General features: G+C 37.5%; 1 protein-coding gene across 4 annotated transcripts in view; it reads right to left on the minus strand.

Moving 5' to 3' along the window:
- Positions 1-2,144: 2,144 nt before the first annotated feature.
- qki2 (QKI, KH domain containing, RNA binding 2) overlaps positions 2,145-17,854 on the minus strand; it is a 29,330-nt gene continuing 13,620 nt past the window's right edge. The window contains exons 3-8 of one of the 4 annotated variants that reach the window (XM_079476966.1): positions 15,417-15,533; positions 10,878-11,021; positions 7,864-7,951; positions 7,169-7,462; positions 5,989-6,063; positions 2,145-2,255 (exon numbers count right to left, since the gene is read on the minus strand). In XM_079476966.1, coding sequence (XP_079333092.1) covers positions 2,239-2,255; positions 5,989-6,063; positions 7,169-7,462; positions 7,864-7,951; positions 10,878-11,021; positions 15,417-15,533 — 735 coding nt within the window. In that variant the 3' untranslated portion in view covers positions 2,145-2,238. Of the gene's footprint in view, positions 2,256-5,988; positions 6,064-6,191; positions 6,741-7,168; positions 7,466-7,863; positions 7,952-10,877; positions 11,022-15,416; positions 15,534-17,854 lie in introns of those variants that run through there. The other 3 variants (XM_079476965.1, XM_079476968.1, XM_079476967.1) reach the window with 3 other exon arrangements.

The raw sequence follows: 17,854 nt of genomic DNA on the forward strand, positions 1-17,854 counted from the left end.
CAAGTAAAAGCACAAGAGAAAGAGCGACCAAGTTAGTTTCTTTTTAAAACTATGATTTTAATATTCCGCTATTGCTTCTCAGTACAGAGTTTAGTCCAGCATATTTCAAAGTCAGTAAAACATACTTAATTCCACACGAATCCCGTTCTTAAGATTCAAAGCAGACTGAGAAAATTATTGACGGGTTAATGTATAGAAATCATCAACTGTTAGTACAATTGGCAAGAAAAGATTAATAAAGTTATATAATTGAAATGGTTAATAGCTTACAATATACATAAGGCACAGAGGCAAAGCAAAACACAAATCAACACCCTGGTAAAAAATACCAGATTGGAAAAAAATGATATTGTTCAAATCAAATCATGATCAGAATATGATTTTCCATCTCTTGTGGAAGTTTATAATTCTGGAAAAAATATACTGTGTTTCTCTCCAATGTCAATTGGTGTAATAAGGCATACTGTTCAAATCTGAAAATGTGATTTAATGTTATTTCTCACATACAAAATATGATAAAAAAATACATTATAAAATGTTACAATGGTTATAAATAGGACCATATATTTACCAATGCAGGGATCTGCTTGGGTTTGCAAAAAAGTAACAACAATAATCAAAAGCTTGAATGGAGAATTGCAGTTCATTGGCATATACAATAAACTTGTGACACCAAACATTCACACAAACATTCACCCACACACAAACACAATCAGTCTGTAATAATACTGCATGGAAGGCAAACACTAAACGAAACACACATTACCAAACAGTTCCTGGTCTGAAAATGCTTGTAAATTTAATCTATTTATATATTTGAAAGATATTTTCTTTCAATATCCAGGTTGATTAAAAAATACACGCAAAACTGCAGCACATCTTCAAACGCCTAAAGATTATTGCATTTGTTCTGCATAAACCGATATTATTAAAAAGGAGATGATATCCAAAAATCCAGTTATCATGATCAAAGTGTTATCGTGGTTTGTTATTTATACATTTTAGTTTGTTAAGAAGACTAATTATTCATCTGAAATGGTCTGATTTTTTTACTGGAAGACATAAAAAAATATGTTGCATAGAAAGGCACTGAGAAACATCTGTGTAAAACATGCTCTTTGAGCTATTTGTAGAAAGAAATGATTAAATAAAGGCCAAATTATAACCAACACATAATGATTAAATAACAGATTGATAAAGCTTTACGGGGGCTTCACTGTGGTGCAAGAAATTGAAAATCTAGTGTATATCAAATTCGAATAGTTGGTGAACATAAAGGGCCCCATGTACTTATTATCATTGAAGGACATCGTAAAACATTTGAAAAGAAAAAGTTAAAAATACAAACTGTAGTTTGAGTGTAACAGCGACGCATTGTTCTTATGATCAGAGAAGAGGAATTAACCTGATGATGCATTGATACCTGATATGACACATTGATGGACATTCATGTTTGTTTGTATTTAATGATACTGTGTAAAATAAGGCACTTCTTTTTTTCTATTTAAAAAAAAGACACTGTTTTGGTCTCTAAAATTTGTCTTGCAAAGAAATAAACGTTTGTTCATCACACTTTGACAATACTGTTTTTGAATACAAAAGGATCACCTGTGAAATATATATATATATATATATATATATATAATATATTGTATTTGTTGACCTGTGCAGCACCCTCATATCAAAAGATGTTAAGTGTTCGTACATTTGTTCAAGTGTCTGAATGCATTTCGACGCTGGTAGGCAAGCATGGCTTTTACATCCCTTATGGACATTTGGACAGGTAAACTGCTTTCTCCACGGATGCGTTTAATTCTCTCTCTTCTGAATAATGTCTGCAGAAGTATGTAACAACAGTTTAACATTATGCTTGATTTTTAGGAAATGAATAAACCAACGTGTTTATTTAGTGTGCGTGTGTATGTGTGCTTGTGTGAAAGGCTAATAGTGAGATTTAGGTGTTGCCCAGACAGCGTTATTGCTTTGACATTTCAGTGCAGGCAGGGTAGCCCAGGTCACCTGACCACAGAGGTCCTCGGTTTGAGAAGGGGGCCGATTCTGTTCTGCGGGTGGTGGCGTGGGGCCGTCGCGGCCTCTCGGCTGTGTTAAGCGAATTAAAGCCGCTTCCGGGCTCCGCCAAAACATAGAAGCGAAGGACGAGAGCCAGAGAGCTGGTCAGCAGGCAGGCAATGGTCAGGTCGTCATTGGGTGAAGAGTTGAGAGCTCAAAGGTCATTGGTTAGTTGCCGGTGGCGGCTGGGTGGTTAGAGAAAAAAAATTGACAGACAGAGGGAGAACAAAAAATAAAGAGACAAAGGGACACAAAAGAAAAAAGACAGAGAAGGAGATTAGTTTCCGCTAGTGGATGACAATATGACATTACTAAATTACAGCTACTGTAAGAGAAAACCGCTCCACATCTATATTAACACAGCAAAATCATGAAATCCTTCATGATTTCACTCCAGAACCCAAATCCCAGGTGAAAATGGTTAAAGAAGCAAAGAGGCGATTTTTAGAGTCATTACAAATTAAACTAACAGCACTTAATGGTTAGTAGCAGTCAATAGAGTTTGGATATCTGGAGAAACTGACAGTAATATGTGAAAGTGATATCCTGGATTAAAAGATGCATATGAATAGATGAAGAATCCTCCGACTGCTATTAAGCATTAAAAGTGCTGGTTCAATACAAAGCCACGAAGCTGCTAGTGATAATGATATGAATTCATGAGTAGTTATAGAGATGTGACGGAGAAAATCGAGAGAAGTGACCTGGAGTGACAATTTAAACCAGAGAGATGGCTACAAAGTACTTTTTAAAACTCAACTTTATTGCCTTTGAAATTGGACTATTTACAAAAAATACAGAATGCTACTCAAACACATTGATACTAAAGCATATTGGCTGAAATGTAGGGCTACAACACAAGAAAACAATTAGAAAGACAAATCTACTTGTTCTGCAAGCCGATAAACTCTTTTTATACGTTTATAAGACCACCATCGGTACGACATACTAAAAACGTACCCCCTTTGATAACATGGCGTTGTTCTCTCCGCCTACATGTTCACTAGCATAAATGTCCTATTCATTTACAAATACAATGTCATAAATGTTCTTGCGTTATAGTTACACATATTGCTTTCATAAACGCATTTAAAAAATGATCACACACAAATTGACTTGGTTCTTTTCCATACATATGACAAAATTCAAAAGAAACTTACTGCAAAACAACAGAGAAAAGAAACACAAAACCAAAACTGGAATATTTCATCTGTTGTTCTTGTGCTAACAGACTGCCCTGCTCTTATAAACATCTGAATTGAGGTTTTGCCGTTTTGTATTTTCTCGTTTCACTAGCTCTGTCCGAGACTAAGAGCTGGTGATATAAAATCTTCAGTGCAAACTATTTGTGCCATATTTTTACCATGAGGAAGTTCTTGAATGGGGAGTTTTAAGCATTCATAAGCACTCCTTTACATTTCTCCATTTATGAGCAAGAGTAGCTCTATTTGAATGGAAAATCACGGTAAATGTTCAGGCAGTACAAACTGTATGATGATTTAACTCCTCAAACAAGTTCTAACCTCCATATCTGTCTAGTCTATCTTATACGATGTACTACCCAAACCAGGTACAATGAGAATTTCTCATCCATACGACCTTAAACATAATATACAGCAATATGCAGAACAAAACCTGGAGCTCTTTCTAAGGCTATGGGCAGTAAACCCCACAAGATAGATTTGACGTATTGTGCAATTTCACAATTGTTATGCATTAAATTGGTCAGTTGTATTGGACTATTACATGTTAAGTTCTTAAAGGTATGAAATTTACTTACATTGATCAGTAGATTCTCACGTTTACAGTTTCTCTCAGGAGTCCAAGTTATTTTATGTACAGTTTTGGCACAACAATGTGTTTTTTTTAAATATCAGTTTCATTACAGCTGTCTTTAAAAGCTGATCGTGTAGTTCCCTTAGATCCAGTTTATTTCCATGTAAGGCATTTTAAGAGTTTGTCATGAATGTGCTCAAAGATTCTGGCCACAGACTTCATAGTTTATCCTAAACCAACTATCAGTCAATCTATACAAATAAAAACTGTAGTAAAAATGCATAAATAATATATTTAAAAAAAGGTTTCAAACAGAGTACGCACTATTATGAAGAAAATGCATTACAAATCACACAATGGGAAAAATGAGGAAAAACAAAACAGTTTAGAATTGAAATATGGAATACTGAATTTTCTCAATAAATATGGTTTAGCAAACATCTGTTTCATAAATCACGGAAAATGGCATCGGAAAGGAAATATGGGAAAATTCCTTTCCTTAAATTTAATTCACGATGGTCTGGCCAGGCGGGACCATGATAAATGTATGCTTATAATTATGAAAAAAAAATAGTTGAGTGCTTACAAAACGATGCAATTAAAAATGACTAGAATACTTCTTCCTTAAAATATGCTGAGGGAAGGATATCAAAGAAATGACAAATGAAGAAATAAGAGATGAAACAGGTGAGCTCCATCACACTTCATTGACCATGAGCCTCAAGGCTCTCACTATATCATCAGAGTAACAGAGCTCACCGAACGGCAGTTTCGCTCCATAAATGTTCAGGAGAACCTTTCTATGTATTAAACTAGCTGTATTAAGGTCTGTGTAGGTTCCAGAAAGTATTTGGACACTTAAAGGAACGGTTCACCCAAAAGTGAAATTTCTGTCTTTATTTACTCACCCATGTTGTTCCAAGTCTATAAACATTTCTTTGTTCTTATGAACACAGAGAAAGATATTTTTGGAAGAATGAAGGAAAGCACACAGTTATTGGCCACTATTGACTAACATAGTGGGAAACAACATTTTATAAGTTTGTTTGTTCTGTTGAACACAAAAGTTTTTATTTTGAAGAATGTAGGAAAGCAAACATTTCTGAGGCACTTTTGACAATCATTGTAAATGTTCCTACTATGCTAGTTAAATGTGACCAAGAACTGATAACAAACATTCTTCCAAATATCTGTGTTCATCGGAACACAGACATTTTATGCAGATTTGGAACAACTCATGGGTGAGTAAATGATGAAAATGTCATTTCTTCAGTTATTTCCTTACCAATCAGTTTTAATACATGTATAGTTCTTCTGATTACTTTAATAAATCCAGAATTTGTATTCATTGTGAATGATTCATTTATTTTCTAGACATTTAAAACAAACTATGGTTTTAATGATGTACTTAAAATATGCTTATTTATATATTTCATACTAAATAACCAAATGGTTTGATGATTTTTATATAATTGATGATTTTTATATTATACGCTTTTGCAGCTTTATGTGACAAATGGCTGGTATACACTACAAGACTTTTAAGCTAGACATCATAGACTTGCAGACTTTTTGAAAGTTTCGGATAGGAACACACTAACTGATCAAATCTGCAGACTGGCACAGACTTTCAGTCCAGACTAAAGATCTGAGCAAAAGTCTGGTAGTGTATAGCCTTAAAGTGTCCAAATAGCCATCTAACCTTGCCACTGAGCTTTAAATCATGTTTGTTTCAATACTTAAACCATGTAAGTGCGAGATTTATCATGTCACACTAAATCCGGAATGTTGTCATAAGCTGTCCTAGCCTGTTATGATAATAAATTCAAATTCGTTTTATGTAACAGCGCATAGTTTTGTATCCCCGGTGACCCCAAGAACATGCTCAAATAATACAAGTAAGCTGATAACACCCACAGTTTCAATGCATTTAGGTTGGAAGATTTGTGCAGATGGATTGGAATGTATTATACTGACAAAAGCATCACCACTTTCAAATAATGCCGAGCTTATCTTAATGTTTGGCAGGTTAAAAATTGTATAAAGGCAGATGCAATGAAACAGTGCGATCAGCATACTTGAAACATCTGTACACAGACACACACACACACAGCACAGCTTTAACACTGGAGCTAAACTAACCTCGTTCTGCGGTCACTACCCTTTGGTAAGGATGGACGCGCATATCCTGCCTTCGTACTTTAGTAGTCACGGCACCTGCTCAGAACGCAACATTGCCAACAAAACAAGAGTTAAAATCAGATTATTCATCAAAACACAGGAACACTACAGTTCAATCATCACTAAAAGTGTTTAACAAGGCTTGTAAAAGCAAATTACAAAGCACTAGTGAACATCTCTATTTTTAATAAGGGCCCCATCATGGCAAAATTCACATCCTACAAAAAAAAACACCAGGTGTTGCTTTTGACGCTTTAAGTAATTGATACCATGATAATTGAGCCCTGATTTCCACCTACAGTAGATAAAATCATTTCACTACAGGTTACTTAATGTATTATGTTACTTTAGAAATAATACTGATCACTTTATATGTCTAGGAAACAGTTACAGGAAAAACAAGTAATGCTAATGTTACTAGCTAAACAAATATAGATTACATTACGTTTCATACAGAGGAATGTAATAAAATATTTTTCTGAAAATATCCATTTTAGAGCTGTCGACAAAACAGTTAAGACCAGTGTAAACATGAGCTGTGATGACCTTTAGTCTTTTGTTTCTAATTAAAAAAAAAATTGAACAGTTTTTTTCATTTGCATTGCACTGTTTTTGTTCCAAGGCAGCTGTAAGGCAAAGCATTTAAACACTCGTATAGGTTGAAGACTGTTACACCTCTCAGTGTTTTTAGCCTTTTGTTGGGAAAGCCATACCTACAAGAATAAAACAGAATGCTGAAGTTAGTCTCTAATGCTCGAGCTCTGAGCAAATGAGGAAAAAAAAAACGAATTCCAAAGAGGGGAGGGCAGCATGACTGACATCTTAGATCATTATGATGGTCTACATCAGGATTATTATTATGTAATAATGTATTTGATTTGATTTTACACATAAATCTAATCACACATTAACTAAATTCTGTATACTATTTTAAAATCCTCCATGTTTACAAACCAGAATGTCAATGATATAAAGCAGTCCTGCTCAAATGTTATTGGATATTAAGCGTGGCAGTGCAAAATATGAATTTACACATTTCTATCAATTACTTTACACACTGTCATACCGCCCAACCCCAAAATAGCGCTGAATTCACAATCCGTAGACAATGAAGACAAAAAACCACTGAAACATCGCTTACCTAAAACACCACTGGAGTCAATGGGGTATTCAAGGATGGAGGTTGCAGGTGCAAAGGTGTAGGGGTAATCGTAGGGTGCATAGATGATGCCCGATTCCGGGTTCTGGGGAAGAAGGGTGGCTGGGTGGGGCGTGCCCGTGTGCATGAGGGCAGAGCTATGGATCTGTCGGATGAGGGGCATGAGGGTGGGGGCAGAGGGCGCGGGGGTACGCAGGGCCCCGTGGGGCATGCCTGGTGAGGGGCCTGTGATGATACGGGGAGCTTGTGCGGTTGCGGCCAGCGAGAAGGTAAACGCTGCTGAACAGAATAAGACATACAAGAGCAACAGACAAAGGTGTGAGCGGGATGGAAATTGGAACCAGAATGTCAATAAAGTTAGCCCTTGTAAATAAATAGCTAAAAGAAAAGCAAAAGACAATAAAAAGTACATATGCACAGATACAAAAATTACTTCTTTCCGGTTAGATTAAATAATTAATTCTTAATATGACTATTAATATTGAACACCAAACTGGTGATGTTTCTTAACATTTTCTATACACAGAGCACAAATTCATTGCATTTTCCTGTCCTCTTTTGAGTGACAGTTTAAAAAGCCAATGGCTGATAAATCCTATCCGATACATCTCTAATAAAAAGGAGTAAAAAATTTGTGTTTGCTTTTTTGGGTGGAGGATTGATGATGTCATTCTTACGTGACTTGACATTGGCGTCTCTGTATGTGCCGTTGAGTATGGCCAGCTCCATCAGCTGCATTTTCTTCAGGCTGTCTTCACCTTCCGCCTGCGCACACATACGTAAATGAACCTTTTTTAGTGTCATTTTAAATTAAACTCTTATTTTTAAAATATAAAAAACGTCACCCTATGAAAACCCATTTGTGAAGATTCAAGCTTTTTGTCCTTTTTAACCATATAGCAGACACACCCTGATCAGAAATGTGAGTGGGTTGAAACTGAACCAGGTTTAACCGCCTCGGATCAGAATTTGGAGGTTGCTGGCCTGATGTGTGCCCACAGGCGGGGTGCCGGGGGTCTACAGTTTCACGCTTGCTAACAGCTAACGGATGATTTACTCCGCTACTGTTCAAACAAACCAGAGAGGTTAAAGCAACAGATTGCGTTACCCTCAACAGTGTGCCCTGGGATCAACGCCCATACTCTCCGTCTGTCCCACAGACAACGCATACATTACAATACATTTCACTTCCGCTGAATAAGTCGAAAGTTATTGTTATAACGGATACAACAACTTTAGCAAAAAACCTAGTTCTCTCTGTGTTTACATGTATCTATGGCATATAGCTGCTGTATCACAAAAGGATTTATATCACTGTGAAACAGCTGGAAGAGCAGAGATGGCCAACTATGAGAAGCACAAATAAGGGGATAGATCAACATAGGAAAAGATCAGCAAGTTTGAAGCTTCTGGACGGTGAAGTCTGATTTCAAAGCAGTTCAGGGAGGGGCTCAGCCGACTGTCCACAGAATGATATAAACTGTGTCAGCAAGCAGAAAAGCAAAGAGCTTTACAAAGCATGATCCATGCGTGTATGTGCACACATCTCTCTTCTCCTTGCTTGCTTTGGAGAGATCTGCCGTGCCGACTACACGCTAAAGAGAATATCATCAGTCACACAATGCATTAGAGATGATGATATCTAACTAGATTCTGATGACATTGCAACTAGGTCAAAGAGATACAGTTAAGTGTACACGCAAAATTAGATATTTTATAGACTAAACCTTAGGTCCTGTAACAAGTATATACTTTTTACCCTTTTTAATCACCTTAAACACACAAATAGCATTTTATTAACATTCATTTTGTGAGATACATAAAAAAAATAAAGGGTTGGAGTAGAACAAGGCATTAAAAATGTTATGACAGCTGCATAGCATTTGTATTTGACATATATCAGGAGTACACTCTTCAAAAAAAGGTGCTTTAAAAGGTTCTTCGATGCCATAGAAGAACATTTTGGTTCCATAAAGAACCTTTAACATCTGAAGAACCTTTCCGTTTCACAAAAGGTTCTTTGTGGCGATAAAAGGTTCTTCAGATTATGAAAAAAGTAAGAAAGAGATAGGTTTATAGAAACTTTGACTGAATGGTTCTTCTATGGCATCGCTGTGAAAGCACCTTTATTTTTAACAGTGTATCTAAATGAAACATCTTAAAATCAAGAACTGAAAATAAACTTATCAGGAAAGATGACCGGTCTTTCGGGGTTGGTAGAGTAAAGAAACATTACAAGCATGAACTGAATGCGTTGATGGCATTAGAACAAGATGATTGGTTTAGATTACATATTAAAGAACTGAACATTGAAGCGGCAAAAACATGCTGGGTGCCAACTCTTTCGTTTCGTTAAGTCTCCATTCATTCAGGAAAGAAACAGATTATACACATTTGCCTAGAGATTGATGCGTTGCTATGGGGATTCTTTCATATCCCAGTGCAAAATTATAGAATTGTCTCATCCGAATCAGACGGAAAACCACATTCTACACTCTAGGAAGATATTTTCTAGTTCAAGGCGCAAAGCATTAGGAAGATATTCTTCTACACCATATCACTATAGATGGTTTGATGAAAAATAATTAGTGGGTTTACATTTGAGCTGCGCATTTCCTACAGTAAACAGCATTACACTATAAAGAGCTAATTCTCCATTCACGATTAAATTGCAGAGAAAGAGCAGAGCTGTCACTCATGCATCAGTGCATCCCCAATAGGGTTACCACGGTAACACCACAGGGACTCCAAAAACCCTCTCTCTGACAGCGGAGGGATCACAATCCAGAATCGAGCAAAGAACAACATTTTATTCTCAAGTGACAAACTACAAAAAATATGCTTGGTCCCAGGTCAACATCACACGTTATTTTACCTTTCGTAACGGGATGTAAAACTGCAATGAACAAAAAAGTTGGAATTTGTCCTTAAAACATTTGATGAATAACATTTGTATTATGTAGCTTACATTTTACTGATGGTGAAAATGAAGTATGCATCTTAAAGGGACAGTCCACCAAAAACAAATCTGTCAAAATTGATTTACCTTCACGTCCTTCAGAACCTGTATTTGACTCTTTTGTGTAACACAAAAGAAGATATTTTGAGAAAATACATTGGACATCAACAACATCGATGTTGTTTGGTTACCAATATTCTTTAAAATATTTTCTGATGTGTTCTACAGAAAAAAGACAGTCATACAGATGTGAAATGAAATGAACAAACACTCCTTATAAACCACAATATGTGTCTAATGTCCTTTCTTAAGACACAATGTTTAATTTCCATTCAGCTCAGAGTTACACAGCAGGGCCTCAATCCCCTGTGGGACTCTTTAGAGCCTTGACCCTTGGGGTCTAGGCCCTCCTCATTAATTTATAAGCAAAGGTATTTAAGCCTATTAAAAACGGCCTACGGTGCTCACCTTTGCACATCTGGAGTCATGTGTGCGGAGTAGCTCTACTTAATTCTCATGGAGAAAGCAACTCCTCTCCACACGCTCAACGGACGACGCTGTATTACCAGCAGGAAAATGAAAGACCCGCTGAGTGAAAATACATTTATTATGATCTAAACAGCGTTTCTTTGAGCACACCCCACAGGTCTTGTTTGCAGAGACCCATCCAATTTTTTTGTCACTCCACACATTTATCGAAAAAGTTGAGAGAACCAAAATCGCGTCACTCACCGCAGGGACCAGCAGCTTCGTGACTTCCTCAACGGCTCTCTTGAGTTTGATCTCAGCGCGGTTCTGAGAATCTTCCACAGTGATGAGGACGTGGAGGTCTTCGTTCAGATGTTCCCAGTTCGGTTTCCCCCTGTTCTGCTCTTCCTGCCAGGACAAAAAAAAGGAGATAACTCTTATCACAGAGCTCATAAGATAACACGAGTGCTTTACTGTAGCACTGTGACATCCAAAAGAGGAAGGGAAAGGTTAGTATACTATTATAAAAACCTAATTGTTTATGAGTCTATATGTGATGTGTGTTTTGTAAAGACTGTGAACAGGGTAAACTCTGTCAAAGAAGTTGTGTCTCTAAACGTATCCCCTTTGAAGGCGCCGTCGCTACAGTCATCAAAAGCACCATCTGTGAAACAAATTCACCGTCTTAAACAATACAAGTTGGGACAATTGCTGTCCGACTTGAAATAGCCTGCTGTGAACAATGTTCATTATTAGGCATCTGTAGGTGTGGGCTATGATTCGTTTTGTGCGGCATATGGATGTTTTGTGTAACTTTTAGATCCAGCCTGCAGTGTGGTTTAAACATTGGTCTGTGTAGGCTTATTCAGCGTTACAAGCGGTCTACATTCTGCTCTATTTTGTGCTCCATTCAGCTGTTTTTAACATAAGAAAGCATACTTTGTAAACTTGCAAAGTTTAAAAATGTTATTTTGCACATCTCTTCCACATGAAACATTTTTGGAATATACTTTACTATTTACTATAGTTAACTTTAGTATATTCTCGTACTTGCTACACTTTGTTATTGTATACTATAGTATTCTGTAGTATTAAAGGGATAGTTGACAAAAGAAATTAATTTATTTACCCTCAGGTCATTCTTTCTTCTGTTGAACAAAAAATAAGATATTTGGAGAAATATCTCCGTGGTTTTGTGTCCATACAATGGTGAATCCTTCCTTTAACTAAAGTGAACTGATCGACTGTAGTAAATACAGTAGCATACTTTTAACTTACTATGGTTCTTTTTATACCGCTCTTCACAATTTGCATTGTATTATGGAATGAAGAATTAAATGAAATATAGTACAGACACGTACACATATCTATATACATACAAACACACACATATACTAGAGTTTACTATAGTAAATACTAAAGTCTACTATGTTTTTTCATTTGAACTAACAGAAAAAGACAGAAGCAGAAGAAAAGAAACAGGGACTTAAGCCCGGATCGTCCGCATAAGCACCACCCTTCAACATGTCTGAGCGTGTGCGCCGTGCCACATCGATGTCTTTATAATGTTTTTCCAGAGCAGTTTTCAACATCTACCGCTTATAAAAGCACAGACCACTTCCTATGAATTGGCGGTGGTCAGTTTCCACGGAATCTTTTTCATGGGACTCTTATTTCAACTGTTCAGCTGACACACGGACCAAACATCAACAGACAGAGAGCGTTTGCCATAGCAACGGTGAGCTTGGAAGCATGCGACTGTCAGTTTATCTCAGCGTTCTGGCCTGTAACGGGAGGGATACAACGGTTGCCATAGCAACGGGGCGTTCGGGCCCATGCATCGAGTCTTTATTGAATGCATTGTCTCCAGCTGGGTTTTTCATCACAGCAGGGCTTATGTTTACGACACGGAGCTCGGGCCTACAGAACAATCAATTACTGTGAACTCGCTCTTCTTCGACTGAGGGCCCCGCTTCAAGCGATCGTAGAAATCACCTGGGACTCAAGGGTAAAGTTTGAAAGTGCTCCTCTGCGCCGGTCTCAGTTCGCAGTAGGCGGCGATGTATTTCTTAAAAATTGGCTGCCATCTCCTTGGAAGAGAATTATTATGTGATCAAATAAATGCGTTCAATAAGGGAACATTGCATCCTATGCACAGCTGACTACAAGCTAATAATAACTGTGACTTTTATCAATGTGGGATTTAAAGCAACTGCACACTGCATAGAGGTCTTCTTTGGCCTACTTTTGAGGGTGTGCCGTTTTGTGCACAACACAGCAAATCCCAAAAAGGAAGATGCTAGTATGATGCGCTTAACTGTAGATCTACAACTATACCTATAGATCAACGTTAAAGGTCAATCCAAAACAAGCTATAAATCACATAAAGTTCATATCATTATTATTTTAGCAAAACCTCTCAAGCACCTACCACTGCGCACCTTGGACTATTTTAGAGTTATATTCATATACAGACGTCCAACAGTCAAATAACAATAATTCATTTGCCACCAACAAACTTGTGAACCCAACATACAGCCGCAGAAACAAATGAAGACATTTCATTTACTAAATGTATTGTGGACTGGCCATTCCAGTCCGGTTTCTGTTGAATTTCAACAAAATCAAACTTCAGGAGTGACAAAGTCATCCAGACATGAAGACTGACAAGACACATAAAACTGTGATAAAAATCGATTTTTTTTTCTTTTCCTTAATACAAATATTACTGTTGCATTGCTTAAAGGTGGATATGAACTTGTTTTCTTCGCAGTATTTGAGGTCTGAAAAAATACAGAGCATCTTTTCTGCTATTAGACCTGTTTCGCCAGTTTTTATTTTCTGCAAATAAATATAAAGGAAACAATATTTTTAGGGAAAATTTGGAAATTTTGTTAATTGTTCAGAGAATGAAACAAGAAGGATCAGTTTACCAAAACATGAGCCTGTAAATAGTCATTTAAAAAAAAGTCTTTAAAAGGTCTTTCAATTTTTTCCAAAGCTGTATGATCTGAATTACAATTTGGATTGTACACAAGCCACTCCATCACGTGACAACATAAACGTGGAAGACTGTTGTTAAAGGGGAAGTCACTCAAAAATGTACTTTTCTCCAAACATGTTTAGAGAACTTCTGGCATCTTCGGAGCACAAATTAAGATATTTAGGTGGCATTCGAGAGATTTCACACCCTGATGTCTATTAGGATGCCTGGAAATCTCTCGGATGTCACCTAAATATCTTCATTTGTGCTCCCAAGATACCGGAAGTTCTCTTAACTTAATGTGATGTGGGTGAGTAAAATATAAAAACACAAAGTTGATTTTTGAGTGAACTTCCCCTTTAAAGGAATGGTTCAGCTAAAAATAAATATTTTGTCATCATTTACCGACCACAATGGCTTTTATTGGTGAAACAAAATTAGGAATGTCTATTCTGCTCCTTCTCGTACAAAAGAAAATGTTGACCACAGATGTCAAACATGATTTTCAAAGTAAGATTTTCACTGAACAACTGAATTTGTTCCTAAGGCTTTCATATGGCTTCAGAAAAAGTATAATATATTACGCAGTAAAGCTGCCTTAAATTTTTGTGTTAAATCACATTGCCATTACAATTTCATTGAATTTACATTATGCTGACATAAACGACACTAACTTAAACCCATATTAAATTGTCTTTAAAAATCTAGTTTAACCAAAGTGAACAGTAAAGCCAATGTGATTAAAGTTTTTTGAGGCAGCTTTCGAAACTCAAGTTTTTAAGTTGAAATAGGTAAACAATGAACTGACTTTTTTGTTTGACTGTCCCTGGTCTCATCCACTTATAATCTATGAAAAAGAGCAGCTCAGAACTAAACCCTTTTTGTGAACCCCTAATGCTAAACCTTACCTGTGTTTATCACACAGAATGTGAATGTAAACCTAATATAAGGAAAGAAAACAGATGCATGTGATGCCTGGCTTTTTTTGTCCTTGGCTGTTACTTCTCGGTTTTCCTCTCCTCCTTGCTTGCCATCATTTTTAGAGGATTTAAATCTAAATCTCTGTCGGTAACACAGAAATAAAGTTTTCACTACAAGGGCCTGATGGTTTCAACATCTAATCTAGCACAATATTCCAATACCCTTTTCACAGATTCTATTCTAACAAGCTATTATGACAACAGCCTTTTTAAAACAGCCCCCTAGCGCGTGCTGTCACAAAACAACCCCGTCAAACTTGAGGAAACAGCTGAAGTTTTAACTTTCGTTCGTAATTGTCTGTTCTGCGCTTCCTAGACGTCCGGGCAGCCGTCTGGCTAAGAATGCTGAGCCGCCAAGTCTGCATGTCTGTCCTGACTGATGAAACAGGCTTCATAAGCATCTCTACAGAGGGCTGGTGCGATAACCGTGGGTTGTGTAATAACAGTGAGAGAATGGCCCGTTGCCTGAGGCATCTCACTTCGCTGTGTTCCATTTATTCCCCATCAGTCTGAATTTGCGACTAAGAATGTCATCGATGCATGGAAACCACAGTTTTTGTACGCTCTTAGTATTTTATGTGCACGCTTGTGTAGGCAGTACGAGTTGTGTTAAAGAAAAAAGAAAAATGCAAGACGACATGTTTTGGGAAAAGATGGACCACAACAACAGTGTGAGCATGAAACAGACCACCCTTGGTATGAACCCAACATTGTTGTTTATTTTCAAGAGTTGCCTGTATCCGTTTGCTCTTCTAAAAGCAGACAGAATGACATCCAACATCTCCAATATAGATGCCATAAAAGCATACAGCATAAAGGAAAGAAGAAAGAAAGGCTCACCTTCTTCTTGTCTCTCATGGAGCCTTTCCCTCGCACCATAATCTTGCAGCCCGTCTCGGCCTCCAGTTGTTTGGCAGTCAGGCCGCGGGGCCCCAGGATTCTTCCCACAAAATTAAACTGTGAAGAGACATAAAAAAGGTTGAGAAAACAACGGAGGTCTTTCAGTCAAAGACATCTGCATTTCCACACATCTGGCAAGAACATCGGAGCGCTAAAGATCTGTAACAGGTTCTTAAACAAACATGTTATCAAATCTCCATAAACCTGTTATCAATAATACAACACAGACGATAACAAAATGACTGGTTTCGAAAAGTGTCGCATGGGTTAAGACAGAGAGAGAGAGAGAATGATGGCCACATCCTAAGGGCTAAAAACACAGACCATCATCCTCATCTGATGATTCTCCCATATGGAAGCTTTAGGTTGATCTTGAATGTAAAGTGCTGGATGGTAACAGCATTTTACAATTCGATCTAGGGGATTTAGTAAACCCTGGCAGAATGTGTGGAATGTGTAATCCCCTTTTATGAGAGGGGAACATCTAGAGACCAAATGCGGTTTTGGAATGTACCATTTGCCACTGGGAAACCTTCACCATGCTCCTGACATAAATCAAATGAAACAAACGAAATGTTAACAAAGAGATCAGACAACAAGGAAATGGTTATACAAGTATTTTGGAAAGGCAGTTTACAGTCATGTGTATTGATCCTGTCAGATGTTGAGATTTCTTTGCATCATCGGTTGGTGACATTCCTTAACTCCCTTGGAAAATGACATCAGGGCAGTAGAGTCGAGCAGTCTCTCCGGATATTACTACTGAGCTTGGAAACATTTCAACGTTCTCTCCACCTTGGAGCTATTTCACTTCTCATAAGATAACAGGCAAACAAAAATAACCATGAAAAAAACAATTCCAGTGCTCAAGCCTCGTAAAAATGGTACTCTGTGACATCGAAAAAGCCATAGGTCAAAACCACGCAATACTTTCCCCCTAAAGGAGATATGAAAACTATGGCTTCGAGGAGTCATCAGTCAAGTGATGTGAATGACTGGCCAGCTTTGATTCGACCCCTGGCGTGATTTATCGGTCAGGCCCTTTAACATACACAGGGCCGGGACAAGCGGGTTTTGCCGTTTGCTGTCTGGCTCTTTCAGCATTTAACCTTATCTGTCACAAGGGCTGAGTGATAAGCCAGGCAGCTGCCTCTCTCTCAGGGTCACAATGCATTCTCTTCCTTTTAAAGCTGAAGTCCTCTCAGGCCGTCCACAGCTGCTGGGGACCGTGATGCCTCTGTGCTGTATATTTAGAATTGAGCGCATTACCCCACTGTTTGGATGGCTGGCTGTCTGGCAGCATCCTTGTATTATTGTAATTTGTGGTTTTGTGCAATATTTATGTGGGTAGTGATTGCAAGGCAACGTAATAGTGATGTCAGAATTGTGTTTGCTGAATCATGAAGTGTAATTGCGATAATGCTTTACATTGTTTAAAAACTGTCAAATGCATACACGTCATAATAATAAGAAATGTATTTATAATTATTTTAAAATGTATTTCAATGCTCATTTTGTCTAAGTAAGTCAGATGAGCTCCCCCTGTTGAGAACTACCTGTTGAATTCTGACAGGGAATTCTGTTTAAAGGACAGTTTACCCCAACATTTTAATTCTGTCATATTTATTCTCTTTCGTGTTGTTCAAAACCTGTATGTTACTCATTCTCCTGTGGAACACAAAATAGATATTTTGATTGATTTTGTGCCCATACAGTGGAAGTCTATGGGGTTAAATGTTGTTTGGTTACCAACATTCTTCAAAATATCTTCTTTGTGTTAAGCAGAGGAAAGAAAGTCATAAATGTTTGGAATTACATGCGGGTACGTAATGAAATGCAAAGAATGTTAACAAACATCAAACAAAACCTTTATATCATCTTAAGTTTCTCTCCGAAGGATCTTTATATAGTGACACGGCATGCAGAACAGTGAAATAAATCACCATACAGCCACCTTCCCATTTGTTTTCGCATGGACCACACTGACAGGGATAATGTTCCAGATCATTCTCTCCAAAAGAATCAGGCTGTGGAGGACAGAGAGGCCAGTGACCTGCGTATCTCTCTCCCACACTTGACACTGGGGCAGTAGTGCCGGTAGCTCTGATACGGTTCAGAAGGATTATCAGTACTCTGGTTCTATTACAGGAGAGCAAAGCCGCTATCAAAACAAATTTGATGATTGATGGAGGAGATAAGGAGAGGATCTGTTGTGTCTCTAACAGATCTATAAACGACAATGACAAACGAAGGGTAAAGACAAAAAAAGACTTGGCAAAAGGGTTTTAATGGCTTTAATGAGACCATTTTACACCAAGTGTTTATGAAGTTTAATATATTGTATTATAGCTGTAACATATTGAGCTATAGCAAAAGAA

This window comes from Barbatula barbatula (assembly GCF_947034865.1).
Source record: "Barbatula barbatula genome assembly, chromosome: 16".
Lineage (NCBI taxonomy): Eukaryota > Metazoa > Chordata > Actinopteri > Cypriniformes > Nemacheilidae > Barbatula > Barbatula barbatula.